The following is a 17,368-nucleotide window of genomic DNA, read 5'->3' on the forward strand; positions in this document are numbered from 1 at the left end:
AGCATAGTTTGAAACTGGGATCGTTTTCTGCTCGGTCGAGATAAGTCGGTGTTGAAGTCTCCTATGAGAAATATGCTTTCGTATCGAACAGCGAAATTTGTAAGCTTCTCGTACAAAAAGTTTGAGCAATCATTTTCTGGAGGATTGTAAACACACATGAACAAGACTCGTTCACTACCTAATCGAAGTTCAACAGCCAGGCATCGGACGCTGATGACAGTTCGGTACTAAACACCTTTGAGCAATGCAAACCTTCCTTGATATATGTGACTATTCCTCCTCCTCGATCTCTCGATCTCGATCATTGCGAAACGCGGTGTACCCAGGAATAGCAATAGCTCGACTACTAGTTTTAGATGTCAACCACGATTCAGTCAAACACGCCAGACTAACTTTAGAATCTTTCAAGACCACCTTTACTTCATCCAACTTGCTGAACCTCCTTGCACAGAGACTTTGAGCATTTCCGTGACAAACATTCAACTTCCCTGAAATCAGCGCTGCGTTCAAAACTGCACCTGGGATGTTCATCGAGGTGTTACTGACCAAGGAAGCCATCAAATAAAAAAAGGAAAGCAATTTTTGGAGAGCTGTTTCGACAGAGAGAGATGACAACTATTGATCCTTATCATTATATTATAATTTCAATCACGGCGTGTACTATTTTTATAAAAATTACAATCACAATTAAACATAGGACAAACAATCTTCAAAAAATGGAGTTTTACAAATATTAATATTTACGGAACTATGTGAGATCATTCAGTAGATGTTCCGTGTGGACTGCAACGAACGGCCCTCCAGTTGTTGTTTTCACGTAGACAGTTCCTAGTTTGGTAAATACCGATGACAACTTGCCCTCTTTCTTCTTACGCAGCGCTGCTGCTTTAACTTTGCGCGCTGAAGACGTCAAATTTTCGTTAACATAAACTCTGCGCGTTGAATTTATTCCGATGTGGTTCAATATTAGATTCCGATCACGTAGGTAGGCACTGTAGAACCGATCTCGGACATTCTTCAAGCCAAACTGCACCACGACCAAACTTTCATCGCCATCCTTTAGTGTTCCAGATTTCATACGCCTAATGGCGACCAGTGGAGTTTCGGAATCGCCTGTATTTCCTGTGATACAGCATCCAGCCTACCGTTCATCTCGCACTTCACGGAATCAATTTTGTTATGCAAGTCATTACGCAGCACATCAAACATGCCTTTGATTTCGGTGAACTGATTCATAAGAAGTTGCACAGCAGAATCCAACGACAGAGCACTTCCACTCACTTCATCATCCACTCGTGATCGTTTGGATACGGTTGTTTGAGTTGTTTTGATAAGCCCAGACCTAGGGGGGGTTCTCGCTAAACTTGACATTACGATAAGAAACGACAGAGTGCAAGTTATCCGTGTATAGGTGTTGAGAGCGAAAACAATCGTTTTATAGCGTTGAGACGTGTTACAATAAACCGACGATATAATGGATGGTCCAGACTAAAACTTTCGATCTCAAAATCTACCGATCAACGACAAGATCACTTCGTATAACACGTACAGCGTAGCGGTGGATGGTCAAATTCACGATATCGATAGTTCCATCGATGAAGATGAGGGATAAACTCCAATTACGAAGCTTGTTTTTACGCTCCACAAACGACGCACTCCAGTCTCATCATCACTTTATAGTATCTTCTTTTGTGTCGATGGACGGTATAAACGTCAATTGGTCATATTACGCGAGCTGTAACTGGTTTTTCAAAATGAAGAGAAAAAAAGCTCTTGAATTTGGGTAGCTTTGAATTGCATGTTTTACACGGTTCATCAAAGGATTAAAAAAAACTCGCCAAAATTTTACGACTGACAAATCTTGAAATTTCATCTGAGATGCGAAGCACTGCGTTTATGTATCCTCGATCTTTCCATCATTGATTCCGATAAAAAAAAAAATGAGGGAAAACGATTCGAGAAGCTTTTGACTATTGACTTTTTGATATTTGACGGACTTTGGTCGTATCAGTGAAGCTCCAACAGATTTATCATTGAAACAATATTGCTAGCAACATAAACATGTTTGCTCACTATGATCCGAAAAATGATCGACTGAACCATTTTTGAAAAGGACAGGTTTACAGAAGTTTTACTCAAAACAATCTTCTGTGTCTCATTAGAAACCCCAACGTTGAGAGGGATTTTCCATTAGCGAATGTTTTTATGAAAATATGTTGTTCAATATCAATAAAGATGTTGAGCTCTCCTTATCGTCATATGAATCAAAGTTAATAAAACGGCTACGGGCAACAGAAGTGGAATCTCTGGAGATAAAACGGGGAAAATTTTGGAAATCGTGCAGGAGGAAGCCAAAAGAATACGAGATAAAACATTTTGTTAAAATCGTAACAGTTTCATGAAATTGATCCAAATCAAAATGGAATTGACTCATTCTGTACTAGTATTTGAGACTCCTTCAAGATAACTTTGAACTGTATTAGTAAATCCATTTTTTTTAAATCTTTTAGGACCCTTATCAGTCGCGGTAAAACTCCATTAAAAATCACAAACAATTCATTTATTGTAAAATATCGACAAACGTTCATAAATTTCATTGTTTAAGATAACTAAATTTTTTAGGAGCTACAGCTAAAGTACTTTTAGAGAATTTAATTACTAGTCTACATCTGAAATTTTTCTGAAAAATTACTGAAAAATCAGGATTTTGAGTCGACACCCAGATTGGACATTGAAACAACGTAAGATTTCTCGCAGATATTAGTGAGAATGATAAAAAAAATCTGTCAGCTCTTCTTGAAGCATCGTGAATTCAGGTTTTTCAGTCCGGAACAAACGATTCCATCTGTTGATCTGGGGCAAAACAAACACCGCCCCGTCCGACGCGAATCCTTTCAGACAATCTTTGTAAGGAATTTCGTCCTTATAAAATTGATCGATCATTGCATTGTAAATGCTTTTACGATCAGCAGCACCAATCTATACTGCGACGTAAAAGTCGTCATGTACCTCAATGTTGCTTTGTCCAAGTGTAAGAATTTTCGCACTCGCACTTCTACCTCAGACTTTTGTTCTCGTTCGCGCTTACGATTCAGCCCGCATCAATAACTGGCAAAGCCAGACTTTCGTTCAATATTTATGTGCGTCGCGATACTTTGTAGTGCTGACACCAGTCTTCCTAAAAACACTTACACATGTTCACACATTGTTCGAATTCCATGTTTTTGTTTCACACGAACATGATTTTCGCTAGTGTTCAATGTTGATCCCAAACACGCCCAATGATGCGCAAACACAAACATCATAAACAAGCGTTTCTCACACCACAAACAAACGTGGTGTTTAGAATTCAAACACATCATGTACAAAACATACCACCCGTTGTCACAGTATTCATTACTCTTCGTTTCTTTTCATCCACGAAAAAAAATAATTCCTCCTCAAACATTTCTTTGTAGAATATTTTTTCACAGAAACTAACTGAAAATTTAGCGCGTATTGCGAAAATTACATGAACTCAGGCTATGAGTATATATGAAAATTTTTTTCTCCTTGCCAATTGAAGTCTAGAGAACCGAGTGCACAGCGGTGCGACGTCACACAAATGCTGGCAAAATTCGAGAAATTAGTTTCAGATGCATGTTTTCAGGAAAGTTTACACCTATTTTTTGGTATTTTGTTATAAAGTTATAAATTGATGCGTGCACTAAATAATGATATCAATTGTGAAGAACTCTGATGTCGATTGACGCTTATTTTGTTTGTGTTTTATGTGAAACACGGAAGACTGACTGACACCTAGTAATACCTGGTGTCTTGCTTTGTGTCGAGATTATGCTTGTCAGTGTCTGTAACAGCTGTGTAATGTATAGGAGAGAGTGGTGCTGGAATGACCGGTGGAACCAAATTGATATATGCGTTTCTCTGTTGAAATCAAGGGGTTGCTAAAATGGCCGCCTTTTTGTAGCCAGCATAGAAAATCATGAGCATAAAAATCGTAAGCTGAAATTTTAAAATAAAGTGCTTCGTGCGATCCTGCTGCAGTATTTTAATCGAAGATCGCAAAATAAGCTATCCGGATGGATATCCAAACATCTAAGAACTATCCAACGGAACTATAGTGCTCTGTTCCCGGGAACATTTGAAAACATCTTGCATAGCAGTATGATTCTGTTCCAACGACTTCGCGATTTTCATAGCTCGACTTCCATCTAGCACAACTATTTAGAAACAAAACCAGATCGCATTGGCAACTTTTAACACTGTGTAGCACGGTAATGATTTCGATTGTTGGGATGCCTGGGATGTTTCTTGGATTTGAAGATTACCAGACCCAATAAAAACTTGCTTGTGTGAATCTGAACTTCTCTCTTCTGTAAAGATGAAGCGGATAAACAGTAGCACGAGTACTTCTTCCTGTTTTATATTTGGTTCGACTAGCCACAATGCGTTCGAACCATTGTGAGATCTGAATTGATCTAAGACATAAAATTCAACATAAACTTTCTGCGAAGCTACATCATTAGTCCCTCTATAAAAGGTTCATAGCTGTAAGGCGTCGTGCACAAATTACGTAACGCTAAAAATGAAGTTTTTGGAATGTCATTGTGAACCGGGTTATGGCCATCAAAGATCTTGGCGTCATTCTCGATTCTAAGTTAACATTTAAAGAACACGTAGCTTATATCACCAGTAAAGCATCCAGAGTCCTAGGATTCATCTTTCGCGTTACGAAAGATTTCAGGGACATACATTGTTTAAAGTCTCTATATCGTTCGTTGGTCCGCTGCGAAATTGGCCTTGGAACAACCCTTCAAATCTTCCAAATTATGAAGATCGCTCTAATTTAATTGGACTAGACTCACTAAGTCTATGTAGAGACGTCGCTAAAGCGATATTCGTATCAGACCTGATCCTCTCAAACATCGACTGTTCTACTCTTCTCCAATTAATTAATTTTAATATAAGGACACGAACTTTGCGCTCTCATACATTCATTTGTGTCCCCTCTTCACGCACTAATTACGGGTATAATGAACCCGTTTCAAGTATGTGCCGAGTTTTCAACCGCTTGTACACTTCGTACGATTTTAATTTGACCCGTTCACATCTGAAAAGGATTTTTTCTAATGCCCTTAGATATTAGGTAGAATTTAAGTTAGATTTAAGTATGTCATTAGGGCACTCTTGTTCAGGCCTGTTGATAACAAATAAATAAACAAATAAACAAAAAGTAACGCAAGACGAACCCCCCCTCCCCCTTATGTTACGTAACGCTAATCTGTACACAAAGTCAAAGTCGTTTGAAATTTGTTTAGCTTTTTTTAAAGAAATGAGAATATTAACGTAAAAAAAGACGGGTGGGTTATGTCGGGGACATAACCGGAGTGACGTAGGACTATACAAAGGGGACAGTTTTTTCTAAATATATATTTTAAATATATGGTTTTATTTTCTTCTCCTACGTGGATACCTACCTATTTACCTGAAACATGGATTAGTTTACTGTTTACTCTTTATGAACATGTTAGGAGTTCTGAAAAGAACCTTTGGTGTTGTGTTTTTTGCATTTTTTCACAAACTTTCTCATTTTTTTCTCACTGTCTTATAGTTGATTTCTTGATTTTTTTTCTGAAGACTTTGTACTTATTAAATGTTCAACGACGGGCATCTTTTGGCGTAAGCACATATCGTACAATCAAAATGATGGCTGTGATAGGGAATGGATAGGTGGTCATCAGCTCATTCACTATCATATATTTCACTATTGAGCACATTACCGTACCCTAAACTGTGGTTTCGGAGACGAATGAATTGTAAGATTTGTATCTCCGCAAACAAAGTAAATAAAAATGAAAAAGAACTGAGGTTTTGGAGACGAACTCTACGATCTGTCGAGAAATAAACGAGCTATAAGCGTTCTGAAAAACCAACAGTAAATACAGGGACTTATGACCTTCGGATTAAAGTCCTTTAAAATAAGAACAGAGCAGCAGGAAATACATAGCTCATCATGTTGCTCCTTAGTTATTTTTCTATACAATGCGGATGTAACGTCAGTCAATTTTCAACATCAGTTATCAACCAAAGAAAGCAGTTCTTGCTACCGAGAAAATTCGTTAATGCCATCCTGCATACAATTTGAAGCCACTTTTAATTCGGAAACCATGTATGGGTTTGTGAAAACTGAATGATCAATTTAAAAGACCCCAGCAACCAATAAGTTCAAAAACAAGCATAAACAAAATAATTCAGTTCATATTATATGTCATATTATGTCACTTTAGAATGCATTGGTATTGTGAATATCTTTTAATAACTCTTCTTTGAATGGTTTAATGGCCCTGAAAAGCGCCTTGTTTTACGGTGGCTGGTTTTGCCACCAAAGCAGTCTGTATACACAAACTTTTTCCTCCTTCTACCTGCTGCCGTTTTGCGATTGCGTTTGCCACTCGCTGAAACTAGTTGTTGCCACCGAACCGAATGTGGTATGGTCTCATTGTCGTGAACAGCTTTGCAAGCCAACTCGAGCACTCCGGCGGCCGAAACTCTATAACGCCGGCTAGGTGGACTGGTGCACTGGTACTAACGCGCTCGGCCTAGCTACCCTTGCGGGGAACTCCAGACCAGCACGGTTCGAGCGGGATTTTGTCTTTCCCTTCACTCTTCCTCCTTTTCCATGTCCAGACATGGCTGCTTGTGTTGGTTTTTTGATGTGGTGTGGTGCGAAACGATGTGGTGTACGGTTTGAATGCGAATGATCGTTACGGAAGGAAGGTATTGTATTATAGAGACTTTAAACTTTTGCAGTTCATTCGTCTCTAGCCTTGAGAAAGACCCTTTGAAAAATCTACTCTACTTTACTTCAACGCTACCACCTCCACCCTCTTGCCTTGAGAAAGGCACTGATCCCTCGCCGTCCAGCTCGTCCAGCAACGATGTTGTCCAGTCGGTGTCCACACAAAGAATGGTCGTTACGGCAGCGGAGCGGGGATTTTTAAGCTGACTGGCTGGCTAGAGAATTACGCATGTATGAGACTGCGACCAATGTTTCGTTCATATTTTTTCTTTTTTCTTTACAATCGTGCTTCATTGTATTTCGCTGCTACTCTGGTTGCCCGTTTTGGTCGGTACGATTTGAGGAGCACAAAATGGACCAATCAAAAATGGGCACATAGTGCATTTGGACAATGCTTGATATTTCACAATTATTCAATTATTTATCTCAAGAAAAATGAAATGTTATTCGTTATGATAGAGACGTAGATATATTTCCTATCAATTGATGCAAAAACCTTTGCGATCTTTTGAGGAATGCTCGAGTTATAAGCGTTCCAAATCTTGCATTTTTTCCTACTTGTTCAGTGCCTAGATTTTCATTTCACCCCCTATATCTTCCGGTTAGACGTAGTCCTACGTCAAAATCAGATATCTGCCCAGGTCGGAATCAGATGTTTAGACGGAAATTCTTTATATGCGAGTAGTGACTTCGGAAGAACTTTCTACAAGTTCATAGAATTTCGATCAAACAAAGATGGAAAATTAATGCTCACATCTGTTGGGATTGGTGCATTCAAATCATCCTGCGTTCAGCTGAGAAGACCATGAACTGGTAGAAATTGATGTTGATTTACACAAAAATAACTACTCGTTCGTTCAATGCGGTAGTTCCTGTCGTTACATTTCACTACCTGCAAAAGGTCTAAGGATGTCTTTACGTGACGAGCAAACATCTCGATTTGATATTGTACTAATTCCGCTTCGTCGATTTGGGAGTTTGTGGACTTAATAGGGGAAAGTCGGGAAAGACGGACACCCCTGTATTATTAACAAATTACATTTTTATTTTAAATTTCATCGATATAAAAACTTGCCATACAGTGTATCAATACCCTTGACCCTAACTGTGTACGCTTAGCTGGCTTTTTGTTAAATTTATTGATAAAAACAAAAAATAATCTACAGAAAGCAGCTCGATGTAAATTCTCCTCTGCAGAAGATAAGGTTCTCATTGTTATCGAGTAATTTTTTTGAGGTATTTTTCGCTACATGAGTGTTTTACCATCACTTCTCTTCCAATTTATCAAATCAGCGGTGAAGTTTTATCATTTTTACTCCAGAAATATTGATGAAAACAAAATACTAATCGGGTAAGACGGACACTCCACCGACTAAAGACGAACATTTCGTTGTTGAAACAAATTGATTATCTCCTCCTTCTTTGTTTAACAGATGCCCACTAACTACGTTTGCAAGTGCAACCAGATATCATCAGAGCAGAGCGGTTTTTGAAACCTAATCCGAATTTGTCATTCCGAATGCCGGAAGCTATTTTGGACATGAAAAAATTTGCAAATTGCAAGCCATTTAGGTGATTTTAGTCTAGCCTGTTTGTTCGATCATTTTTAAGGCCTATTTGAAGACCACCAAAACTTATCAAGAACATAAACTTGAATTTTCAGATAGTGGTCATATTTCCCACCCCAGGTGTCCGTCTTTCCCGCCAAGTGTCCGTCTCTCCCGACTCAATCTTATTTTTTTAAAAAGTCGGACACATTCATTTTGCAAAATTTCTGCCTCAAAGACAAATTTTATTATAAAAAAAGACCTAGACTTTGTGGTGAGATAGCTATATATTTTTTGTGAAGTTCACGAAAAAATCGACATTTGCTAAAGGTATCCGTCTTTACCATCTTTCCCCTATATTCTGCTTTGACGGGATATCCTTCGATCGCTAGGTTATTCCACAAATCAGCTAACAATTCCCCTGTATACTAAAAATGTTTTATTTCCAATTCCGGGTCCCTTGTTTCGAGTTTTTATCCATGTGAGATCCCTCATGATCAAGAGGAAGTATTTAACCTGCCGGAAAATAGACAATCCAACTCAATTGAATGCACTCAAAATTCAATTGATTAAAATAATAGATCGAAAATATCTATGACCTTTTTAAAACGAGGGTTCTCGTTTGGTGCTCCATCCACATTCATTATGATTACTGGCTTGATTATTCTTCGGTACCGAATAATCTCCATTTCAGGCAGCTCGCACATACTTTGATAATCGATCCCATGAGGAAATGCGTTCGAAGAACAGTGCCTTCCTGAACAAACTGCAACGTATATTGGAACACTGCATAGAACAACTTCAGCAAGATCGAGGTGCCCCAGCTTTATTTTGCATCCTGCGATAACAGACGGAATTAGCTTATGTTTTCCAGCCGTGACAGAATCATGATTCGGTAGATTAACGCAATATTCGAGATGCATTAAGCGGTGCCTGCTTACTGCCCATTACAACACGTGCTTTATCATCTTGGCTCAGGAAACAAACCACTTTTTGTCTCAGAATCGAAGCTAGGGGCGCGTGAATTTATTCAGGAATAAAAATGGAATTTTGTTACGTAACGATCACGGCTACCCCCCCTCCCCCCTATGTCACATTAAGTAACGAAACCTCGACCCGCCACCCCCCTCCCCCTACTCGCGTTACGTAATTTGTGCACGACGCCTAACAGGGAATTAATGAAGGGGTGACCCGAAACGGTTATCTACCTATTACATCTTCTACCTTGTTGGAACACATAATTCAGAGAAAAACTTTCAAAATAAATCGCTGCTCATACATTTCACTTTCAACTTCAATTAATCATAATATTCGCTTGTTTCATATTAGGAAGTTAGTACTCACCTCGAGACAGCATATTTTGCTTTCTTTGTACCCGTCGTACAAAAGAATACTGCGAATGGAAGATGAATAAAGATAGTTTCTATCGAGCGTTTTTTTTTGGAATGATCACTATCCGCATCTTACTACAATATACATGATACTCATTCTATATAATTTTTAGAGCTGCTACTTGAAGACATCTGCCCAAGCTCACCCAGACTCTATTGTTTCTGTATTTTTGTTATTAGATTCCGTACAAATGCTTAACACTCCTGTACTTGCACGAAAAATCGTAAATCGTGTACTCACAGACTGTGCGTGTCTCTGTAATATTGCTATTGTGTATTTTTAGGCGTTATTGGTATTTATTCAAAGAAAAATATATAATTGAATGGGAAAAACTCCAGAAAATATTTTTTCTTCAACTTCATTCAGTTTTAATAGTGATTGAATTCAGCCTCCTCATTCATTCTCAGTCTGTCAGACCTATGCGCGAGTATAGGAAGGTTAAAGGTAACGATTCCATCTGCAGCAAACTTTTGTCGTTTCTCTCAACAGTTCTAACAGTTCTTGTGATTTTGAGGAAGTGTATTCGGACCTTTTTATCGATTTCACGCGAATTTGGCCTACCACATTTGCTGCCGAATTATGATAAAATGATGACGTATTCCCTAGTATATCGAACAACATTGATAACGTACTGATAGTGGAAGGAATGTATTTTCGGTCATTACTTTCGCATCTACCTATTACATCTACAAAAATCGAAGCACAAGAGCGCTAATGCTGAAAATATTTCTTCCAGCTCCCCATAATTGACGGAGGACGGAACGAACTAAATCAAAGCTCTGTGATTCTATTCACACGTACCGCCGAAATTGCACTCAGTACTATTATCAACGAAATCAATGGAATTACGAACAGCTCGACCATATTTTCACAAAGCGGGAAAGTTGTGTACGCGAATAGAACCGATCACGGACAGCCCGTTTCGAGAAGCAAGCTTAGACTCGATAGTCCTTGCGGAATCACTTAGAGTTAGAGTGGTTTAAGCTATCGACATTCTCAGCGCGATAACGATTACGGTTGGAGTGTCACCGTGATAAACATAAGAGATGACCACACACAATGATGACGAGGCGCGCGCGATATTCACTTCTTTTGGTTTTTTTTTTTCATTGCTGAATGGAATTGTAATCCGTGTGCACAAATAAGTTATAATGAGTATTACGCATTTATAGTTAGCTCCATACGGACAAACATATTTAAAAAAAGAACACGGAGACTTCTGTCCCAATTCCGTTGACCACTTGGTGATGTCCATTTCGATCTATCTTATTTTGGTGAAAACGCGCATACCATGGATAGCACAAAAAAGACGATTATAAGTATTGACCAAACCACAACGAATGTCATTTTTTGTCGAAGTAATCTATCTTTTCCGGTGCACGATTCACACGTGTTAACGTATCGATTCAAACTAAACGAAATGAGTGCTTCTCCATTACTCAGATGGTGCAATCGTAGAGCCAATTAGGAATTACTTGGTCAAATTGATAACAGTATGTGGGAATCACGATGACGAGATACGTCACAAAGGCTGTTGAGTGATATTGTATCGTGGGTAAAGTGAAATTTATTTTTCAATTGAGGGGCTCAAAATGAAAATGTAAGTGTCTTCATCGATTTCTCTACATCGACTCTCTCTTTTGGTCATAACTTAAGGCTGATTTAGACGATGCCAGTCAGCGCTCTAGTTGAAGTATCCAGTGAATAGAGAACAGACACTCTGTTCAAGTTAGAGGCCAATTACTTGTTCGATACTGGTACAAGTAACTTGAACAGAGTGTCTGTTCTCTGTTCACTGGATACTTCAACTAGAGCGCTGACTGGCATCGTCTAAATCAGCCTTTAGTTGCAAACACATTCCCAGCTGTATTTGACAATGTGGAAGATAGATCAGAACCTCATCTATCGGATTCTATAGCAAACTCAAATTGGAACGTTTTTAAAGTTGAGTAATTAGGTAGAGAAAAAATTGATGAAGAGAAATCGATCAAATCACTTACACCCCTTTCTTTCTGAGCCCCTCAATTATAAAAACAATCTCGAACAATTTTTAGTAAGTTATACAAAAACAATTCATTGCTAATTGAATTCAGTGGGTTATTTACACATACAACTCACGCAACATAACTCATTTTCATTGTTTCGAAATTTTTATTTTTTTTAATTAAATCGTTTATTTTTACAGGCTCAGTTACATAAGTTTAAAGGAGCCAAACTCCTGACTGTATTGTTACAAGTATATATAAACATTTTTCCTTAATTCTAATGTTAATAGTGTAGAAAACCGATTACTCGCGGTCTACTCGAGTTTAGAAGGGTGACATATTTTCTTCAGGAAAAGGAAGGGATAAAAGGATATGTTGACAATGTTCACTCTCACATTCACACTCACATTCATTACACTCAATTCTTAAGCCTATCTTATATCTAATATGTTTTTACATATCACCTTATTCTATTGTTAATAAGAAGGAATTTGATTTCTCGCGAAGGAAAAGGAAAAGGAGAATATAAGGATATAAGGACAATCAGACACGAAGATCGATAACTTTTAGGAAGACATATATTTGGGACATGTAATCAAGGTCTAAACCAGCCAACACATCTCTCACCGGCACATTGGGCTGCCTTCCTCTAGCCCGAAGAGAGTTTTCTAAATTCGATCTGGCAACAAGATACTCCTCGCACGACCAAACAACGTGTTCGACGTCGTGGTAACCTTGGCCGCAGGCACAGATATTGCTGTCGGCAAGATCAAAACGAAAGAGTAGCGCGTTTAACGAACAGTGATTGGACATGAGTCGGGAGAAGGTGCGAATAAAGTCCCGACTCATGTCCAGATTTTTGAACCATGGTTTGAGGCTAACCTTAGGGATAATTGAGTGGAGCCACCGGCCCAATTCATCTTCGTTCCATTTGCGTTGCCAGTTAACGATGGTATTTTTACGAACTAAAGAATAAAATTCATTGAAGGCGATTTGACACTGATAAATTTCGCCTTCAATTGCACCTACCTTTACTAATGAGTCAGCCCTCTCATTACCCGGAATTGAGCAATGTGATGGGACCCAGACAAAGGTAATGACATAACAGCGTCTGGTTAAAGCACTCAAAATTTCTCGTATTCTCTCAAGGAAGTACGGCGAGTGCTTTTCCGGCCTCACTGAACGGATAGCTTCGACAGAGCTAAGACTATCCGTTACAATGTAATAGTGTTCAACAGGTCGTGAGGCGACGCTGTCCAGCGCCCAGTGTATTGCTGCCAATTCAGCAATATACACTGAGCAAGGATTCTGAAGACTGTGGGAGGTGCTAAAAAATTCGTTGAACACTCCAAATCCTGTGGACTCATTCATAGAGGACCCATCAGTGAAATACATATTATCACAATTGATACGCCCATACTTTGCATTGAAGATCGTAGGAACGATCCCCGATCGATGATAATCTGGAATTCCATGGATTTTCTCCTTCATGAACAGATCGAAAAATACAGAGGAATTGATGTAGTCAGGAAAACAAACACGGTTGGGAATATACAAAGAAGGATCAACCTGCATGGAGATGAATTCATGATATGAAGTCATGAATCCAGAATGAAAATTTAGCCCGATCAGCTGCTCAAAATTTCCGATCACCAATGGGTTCATAACCTTACACCGGATGAGGAACCGAAGAGATATTAAATTGAAGCGATCTTTTAGTGGGAGTACGCCTGCCAAAACCTCGAGGCTCATGGTATGCGTTGAGGGCATACATCCCAACGCAATACGGAGACAAAGATACTGAATTCGCTCGAGTTTAATGAGGTGTGTTTTGGCAGCTGATTGAAAACAGAAACTGCCATACTCCATCACTGAGAGAATAGTTGTTCGATACAACATTATAAGATCTTCGGGATGGGCTCCCCACCAGGTGCCGGTAATTGTACGGAGAAAGTTTATTCTTTGTTGACATTTTTTACTCAGATACCTAATATGAGCCCCCCAAGTACATTTGGAGTCAAACCAGACCCCAAGATACTTGAATGACATAGCATGAGTGATCGGTTTACCCAAAAGTTGAAGCTTTGGTTTTGTTGGTCTATGCTTCCTAGAAAAAACCACCATCTCTGTTTTCTCCGTGGAGAATTCGATCCCTAGCCCAATGGCCCAGGTTGAAAAATTGTTCAAAGTATCTTGTAAGGGTCCTTGCAGGTCGGATTCGTTTGATCCTACGACAGACACCACTCCATCATCTGCAAGTTGTCTTAGGCTGCAATTTTGTGTAAGGCAATTTTCGATGTCGCTTACATAGAAGTTGTACAAAAGGGGGCTTAAACATGAGCCCTGGGGGAGGCCCATGTAAGAGAACCGACTTACTGCCGAATCTCCGTGAGAAAATTGTTCAAATGTTTCTCACAAAGCAAGTTATATAACATATTATTCAATAGAGGCGGCAGACCCCGAGAGTGTAATTTGTCTGACGAAACCTCTATTGAAACAGAATCAAAGGCCCCCTTTATGTCCAAGAATACTGAAGCCATTTGTTTTTTTCCGGCGTAAGCCATTTGAATTTCTGAAGAAAGCAACGCAAGACAATCATTCGTCCCCTTGCCCCTGCGGAACCCATATTGTGTATCTGAGAGTAGGCCATTCGTTTCAACCCATCGATCAAGGCGAAACAAGATGATTTTCTCCAACAATTTCCGTATACAAGACAGCATTGCTATTGGGCGGTACGAATTGAAGTCGGACGCGGGCTTTCCGGGTTTTTGAATAGCTATAACTCGTACTTGTCTCCAATCATCTGGAACAATATTATGCTCCATAAACCGATTGAATAAATTCAACAAGCGATGTTTCGCCACATCAGGGAGGTTTTTCAGCAAGTTGAACTTAATTCTATCCGATCCCGGAGCAGAATTGTTACATGAAAGGAGAGCAAGAGAGAATTCTACCATCGAAAACTCGGAATCAAGATCGCACCTATCTTGTGAAATATCTCGAACAATTTTTTGTAAAGGAACGGAATCGGGACATACCTTCCGTGCAAAATTTAAAATCCATCGATGTGAATATTCCTCGCTTTCATTCGTTGAAGAGCGATTTCTCATGTTTCGAGCCACTTTCCATAATTTTTTCATTGACGTTTCTCGTGACAGACCTCCCACGAAATTTCGCCAATAAGCACGTTTTTTCCCTTTGATCAAGTTTTTAAATGGATTTTCAAGGGATAAATACGTTTGAAAATTTTCAATGGTTCCACTTTTCCGAAAAGCTTTAAATGCATTCGATTTATCCTGATAAAGCTTGGAACATTGGCTATCCCACCATGGATTGGGAGGCCTTCGACGAATAGTGGAACCTGGGATGGGTTTCGTTTGAGCGCGAACCGCGCTGTCATAGATCAAACGAGAAAGGAAGTTATACTCCTCCAATGGAGGTAAACCATCTTTGGAATTGATGGCTAGAGCAATTGCGTCCGCTTTTTTCCAGTCAATGTGTCTTGTGAGGTCATATGCTATGTTTATAGATTCAGAAGAATTCGAACCAATGGTGATGGAAATTTTGATTGGCAAGTGGTCACTGCCGTTGGGGTTCTGGATTACATTCCACTTGCAATCTAACGATAGTGAATTCGAGCAAAGCGAGAGGTCAAGAGCACTTGGGTTAGCAGGAGGTTTAGGTACACGTGTTGTTTCCCCAGTGTTCAAAACGGTCATATTGAAGTTGTTACAAAGGTCATATATCAACGATGAACGATTGTCGTCGTACTGTTCCCCCCAGGCAGTTCCGTGAGAGTTGAAGTCTCCCAAGATCAATCGTGGCTCAGGAAGGAGTGAGCACATGTCAACAAGTTGCTTGCGGCTAACCGCAGATCTCGGAGGCCAATACAAGCTGACTATACAAAGGTCTTTGCCTCTGATGTTTGCATGACAAGCAACAGCTTCGATCCCTCCAATAGGTGGAAGGTCAATTCTAAAAAAAGAGTGACACTTATTGATCCCCCATAGTACCCCTCCGTATCTGTCATCGCGGTCCAAGCGTATTATATTAAAATCGTGGAAAGAGAGATCTTTTTGAGAAGAGAGCCAGGTTTCGGACAGTGCAAAAACATCACAATTGACTTTATGAATTAGAAATTTGAATGTATCCAATTTAGGGATAAGACTACGACAATTCTACTGTAAAACAGTGATATCTCCGACCTCTCTATTTAAATTAGACATCAAGAGAGATATCATTGCAAGGAGGGGCCATGTTTGCATCAATTGTTGCAAAATTGTCTTCAATACTGGAAGCATTGAGATGACAATGGTTCTGATGGAGTCGGAAACATTAAAACACTTGAAGATTTGATCCAAAAGGTCAGACAACTTTATAAATCCCGATTGGGAAGTTGAGCTGGACGGAAAAATAGGGACAGTTGGGGTTTTTGATGTCCCCTCGAGTGCTGGGTCGTTCGAAAATGAACTATTCCCACGGAAACCAGGAGGAACCTGATTTTGCTTATCCGCTGCACTCGATTTTTTGGCAAGCTAACAGGGGGTATCACCGGAGGGACTTGTCCTTGAACTTTGGGAGTGGTCACATTTTTGCGCCGGGGATTCCCTTTGGAAATAACCGTTGTGCCCCCGCTAGCTGTGTCCGCTTCTATTTCGTCAACTGGCAACGTAGCGAAAACATTATGTGTGTTGATTGGTTGTTGCTCTTGAGCCAGTGGAGAAGCGCCCTTCAAAATTTCCGCAAAAGTGCGCTTCGAGCGTTTCTTCAAAGAGCGCTTCTGTTTATCCCAGCGACTCTTGTAAGTTTCACAAGCTGAGAGCTCATGTGGGGATCCCCCGCAATATGAACATTTATGCTCAGTCGCACTGCAGGATTTCCCCTCATGTTGCTCTCCGCAAGTGGCACAGCACTCCTTGTTGGCGCAATAGTCTGCTGTATGACCAACTGACTTGCATTTGTTGCAAGTCATGGGCTTTGGCACGAAGAGTCGCACTGGTAGCCTTAATTTATCCACCATAACGTAGTCAGGGAGGGCGGAACCAGCAAAAGTTACTCGAAACGAGTCGGACGGCGTGAATTTTTTTTCTTCCCCATTCTGGGAAACATTTCCTAGTTGCTGGTAGTCCAAAATTTTAATTTGCTTCAAAGGGAGCTGTTTAAATCTGCCATCTCCCTCTTTTATTATTTCGCTCGTCAGACCCGTTTCTGTAATCACCCCCGCAATTTCTACGTTATGGCAGGGCACATATACGCGATATTCTATTACAAAACGATTGTCGATAACAATATCGTTAGCGTGCTTCCGATTAGCCACGACAACACGTAGTTTGTTCGGTCTAACCTTTCTAATTTCGACCACGGAGGAATAATATCTTGCCAGATCTTTAGAAATTTGAATGACATTTAGAGATTTTCCTTTTGGTTTGGGCCGGAAGAAAACAACCCATTGGCCAGATCCAGGTGAATCTTCTGGATAGACCTTGTCATGAGGAGAGGAAACAACTGAGGGGGAGGACGAGGTCGATTGTTGGATTGTTGAGCGGGATCAGGAACAGTAGGGCTGGGAGGCAAGTTCGGGAGTTGATCGGAAGCGGGAGCAGGAGATTGAGGGGGTGAAGAGGAAAGGTTTGCAAATTTTCTTG

The 17,368-nt window shown here is 39.9% G+C and overlaps 2 protein-coding genes across 3 annotated transcripts in view; one reads left to right on the forward strand and one right to left on the reverse strand.

Annotated features, from left to right (window-relative positions):
• The window catches only part of LOC129770559 (uncharacterized), an 82,999-nt gene that overhangs the window by 23,254 nt on the left and 42,377 nt on the right, over positions 1-17,368 (forward strand). The window contains exon 7 of one of the 2 annotated variants that reach the window (XM_055773474.1): positions 10,475-10,892. The exons of the other annotated variant lie outside the window; for it this stretch is intronic. Within the exon in view, the coding sequence (XP_055629449.1) occupies positions 10,475-10,484 (10 nt within the window). The 3' untranslated portion in view covers positions 10,485-10,892. Of the gene's footprint in view, positions 1-10,474; positions 10,893-17,368 lie in introns of those variants that run through there. 2 annotated transcript variants of the gene reach the window in all.
• LOC129770557 (septin-7) overlaps positions 1-17,368 on the reverse strand; it is a 134,035-nt gene that overhangs the window by 20,346 nt on the left and 96,321 nt on the right. The window lies entirely within an intron of this gene.

The sequence above is a fragment of the Toxorhynchites rutilus genome, chromosome 2, assembly GCF_029784135.1.
Source record: "Toxorhynchites rutilus septentrionalis strain SRP chromosome 2, ASM2978413v1, whole genome shotgun sequence".
Lineage (NCBI taxonomy): Eukaryota > Metazoa > Arthropoda > Insecta > Diptera > Culicidae > Toxorhynchites > Toxorhynchites rutilus.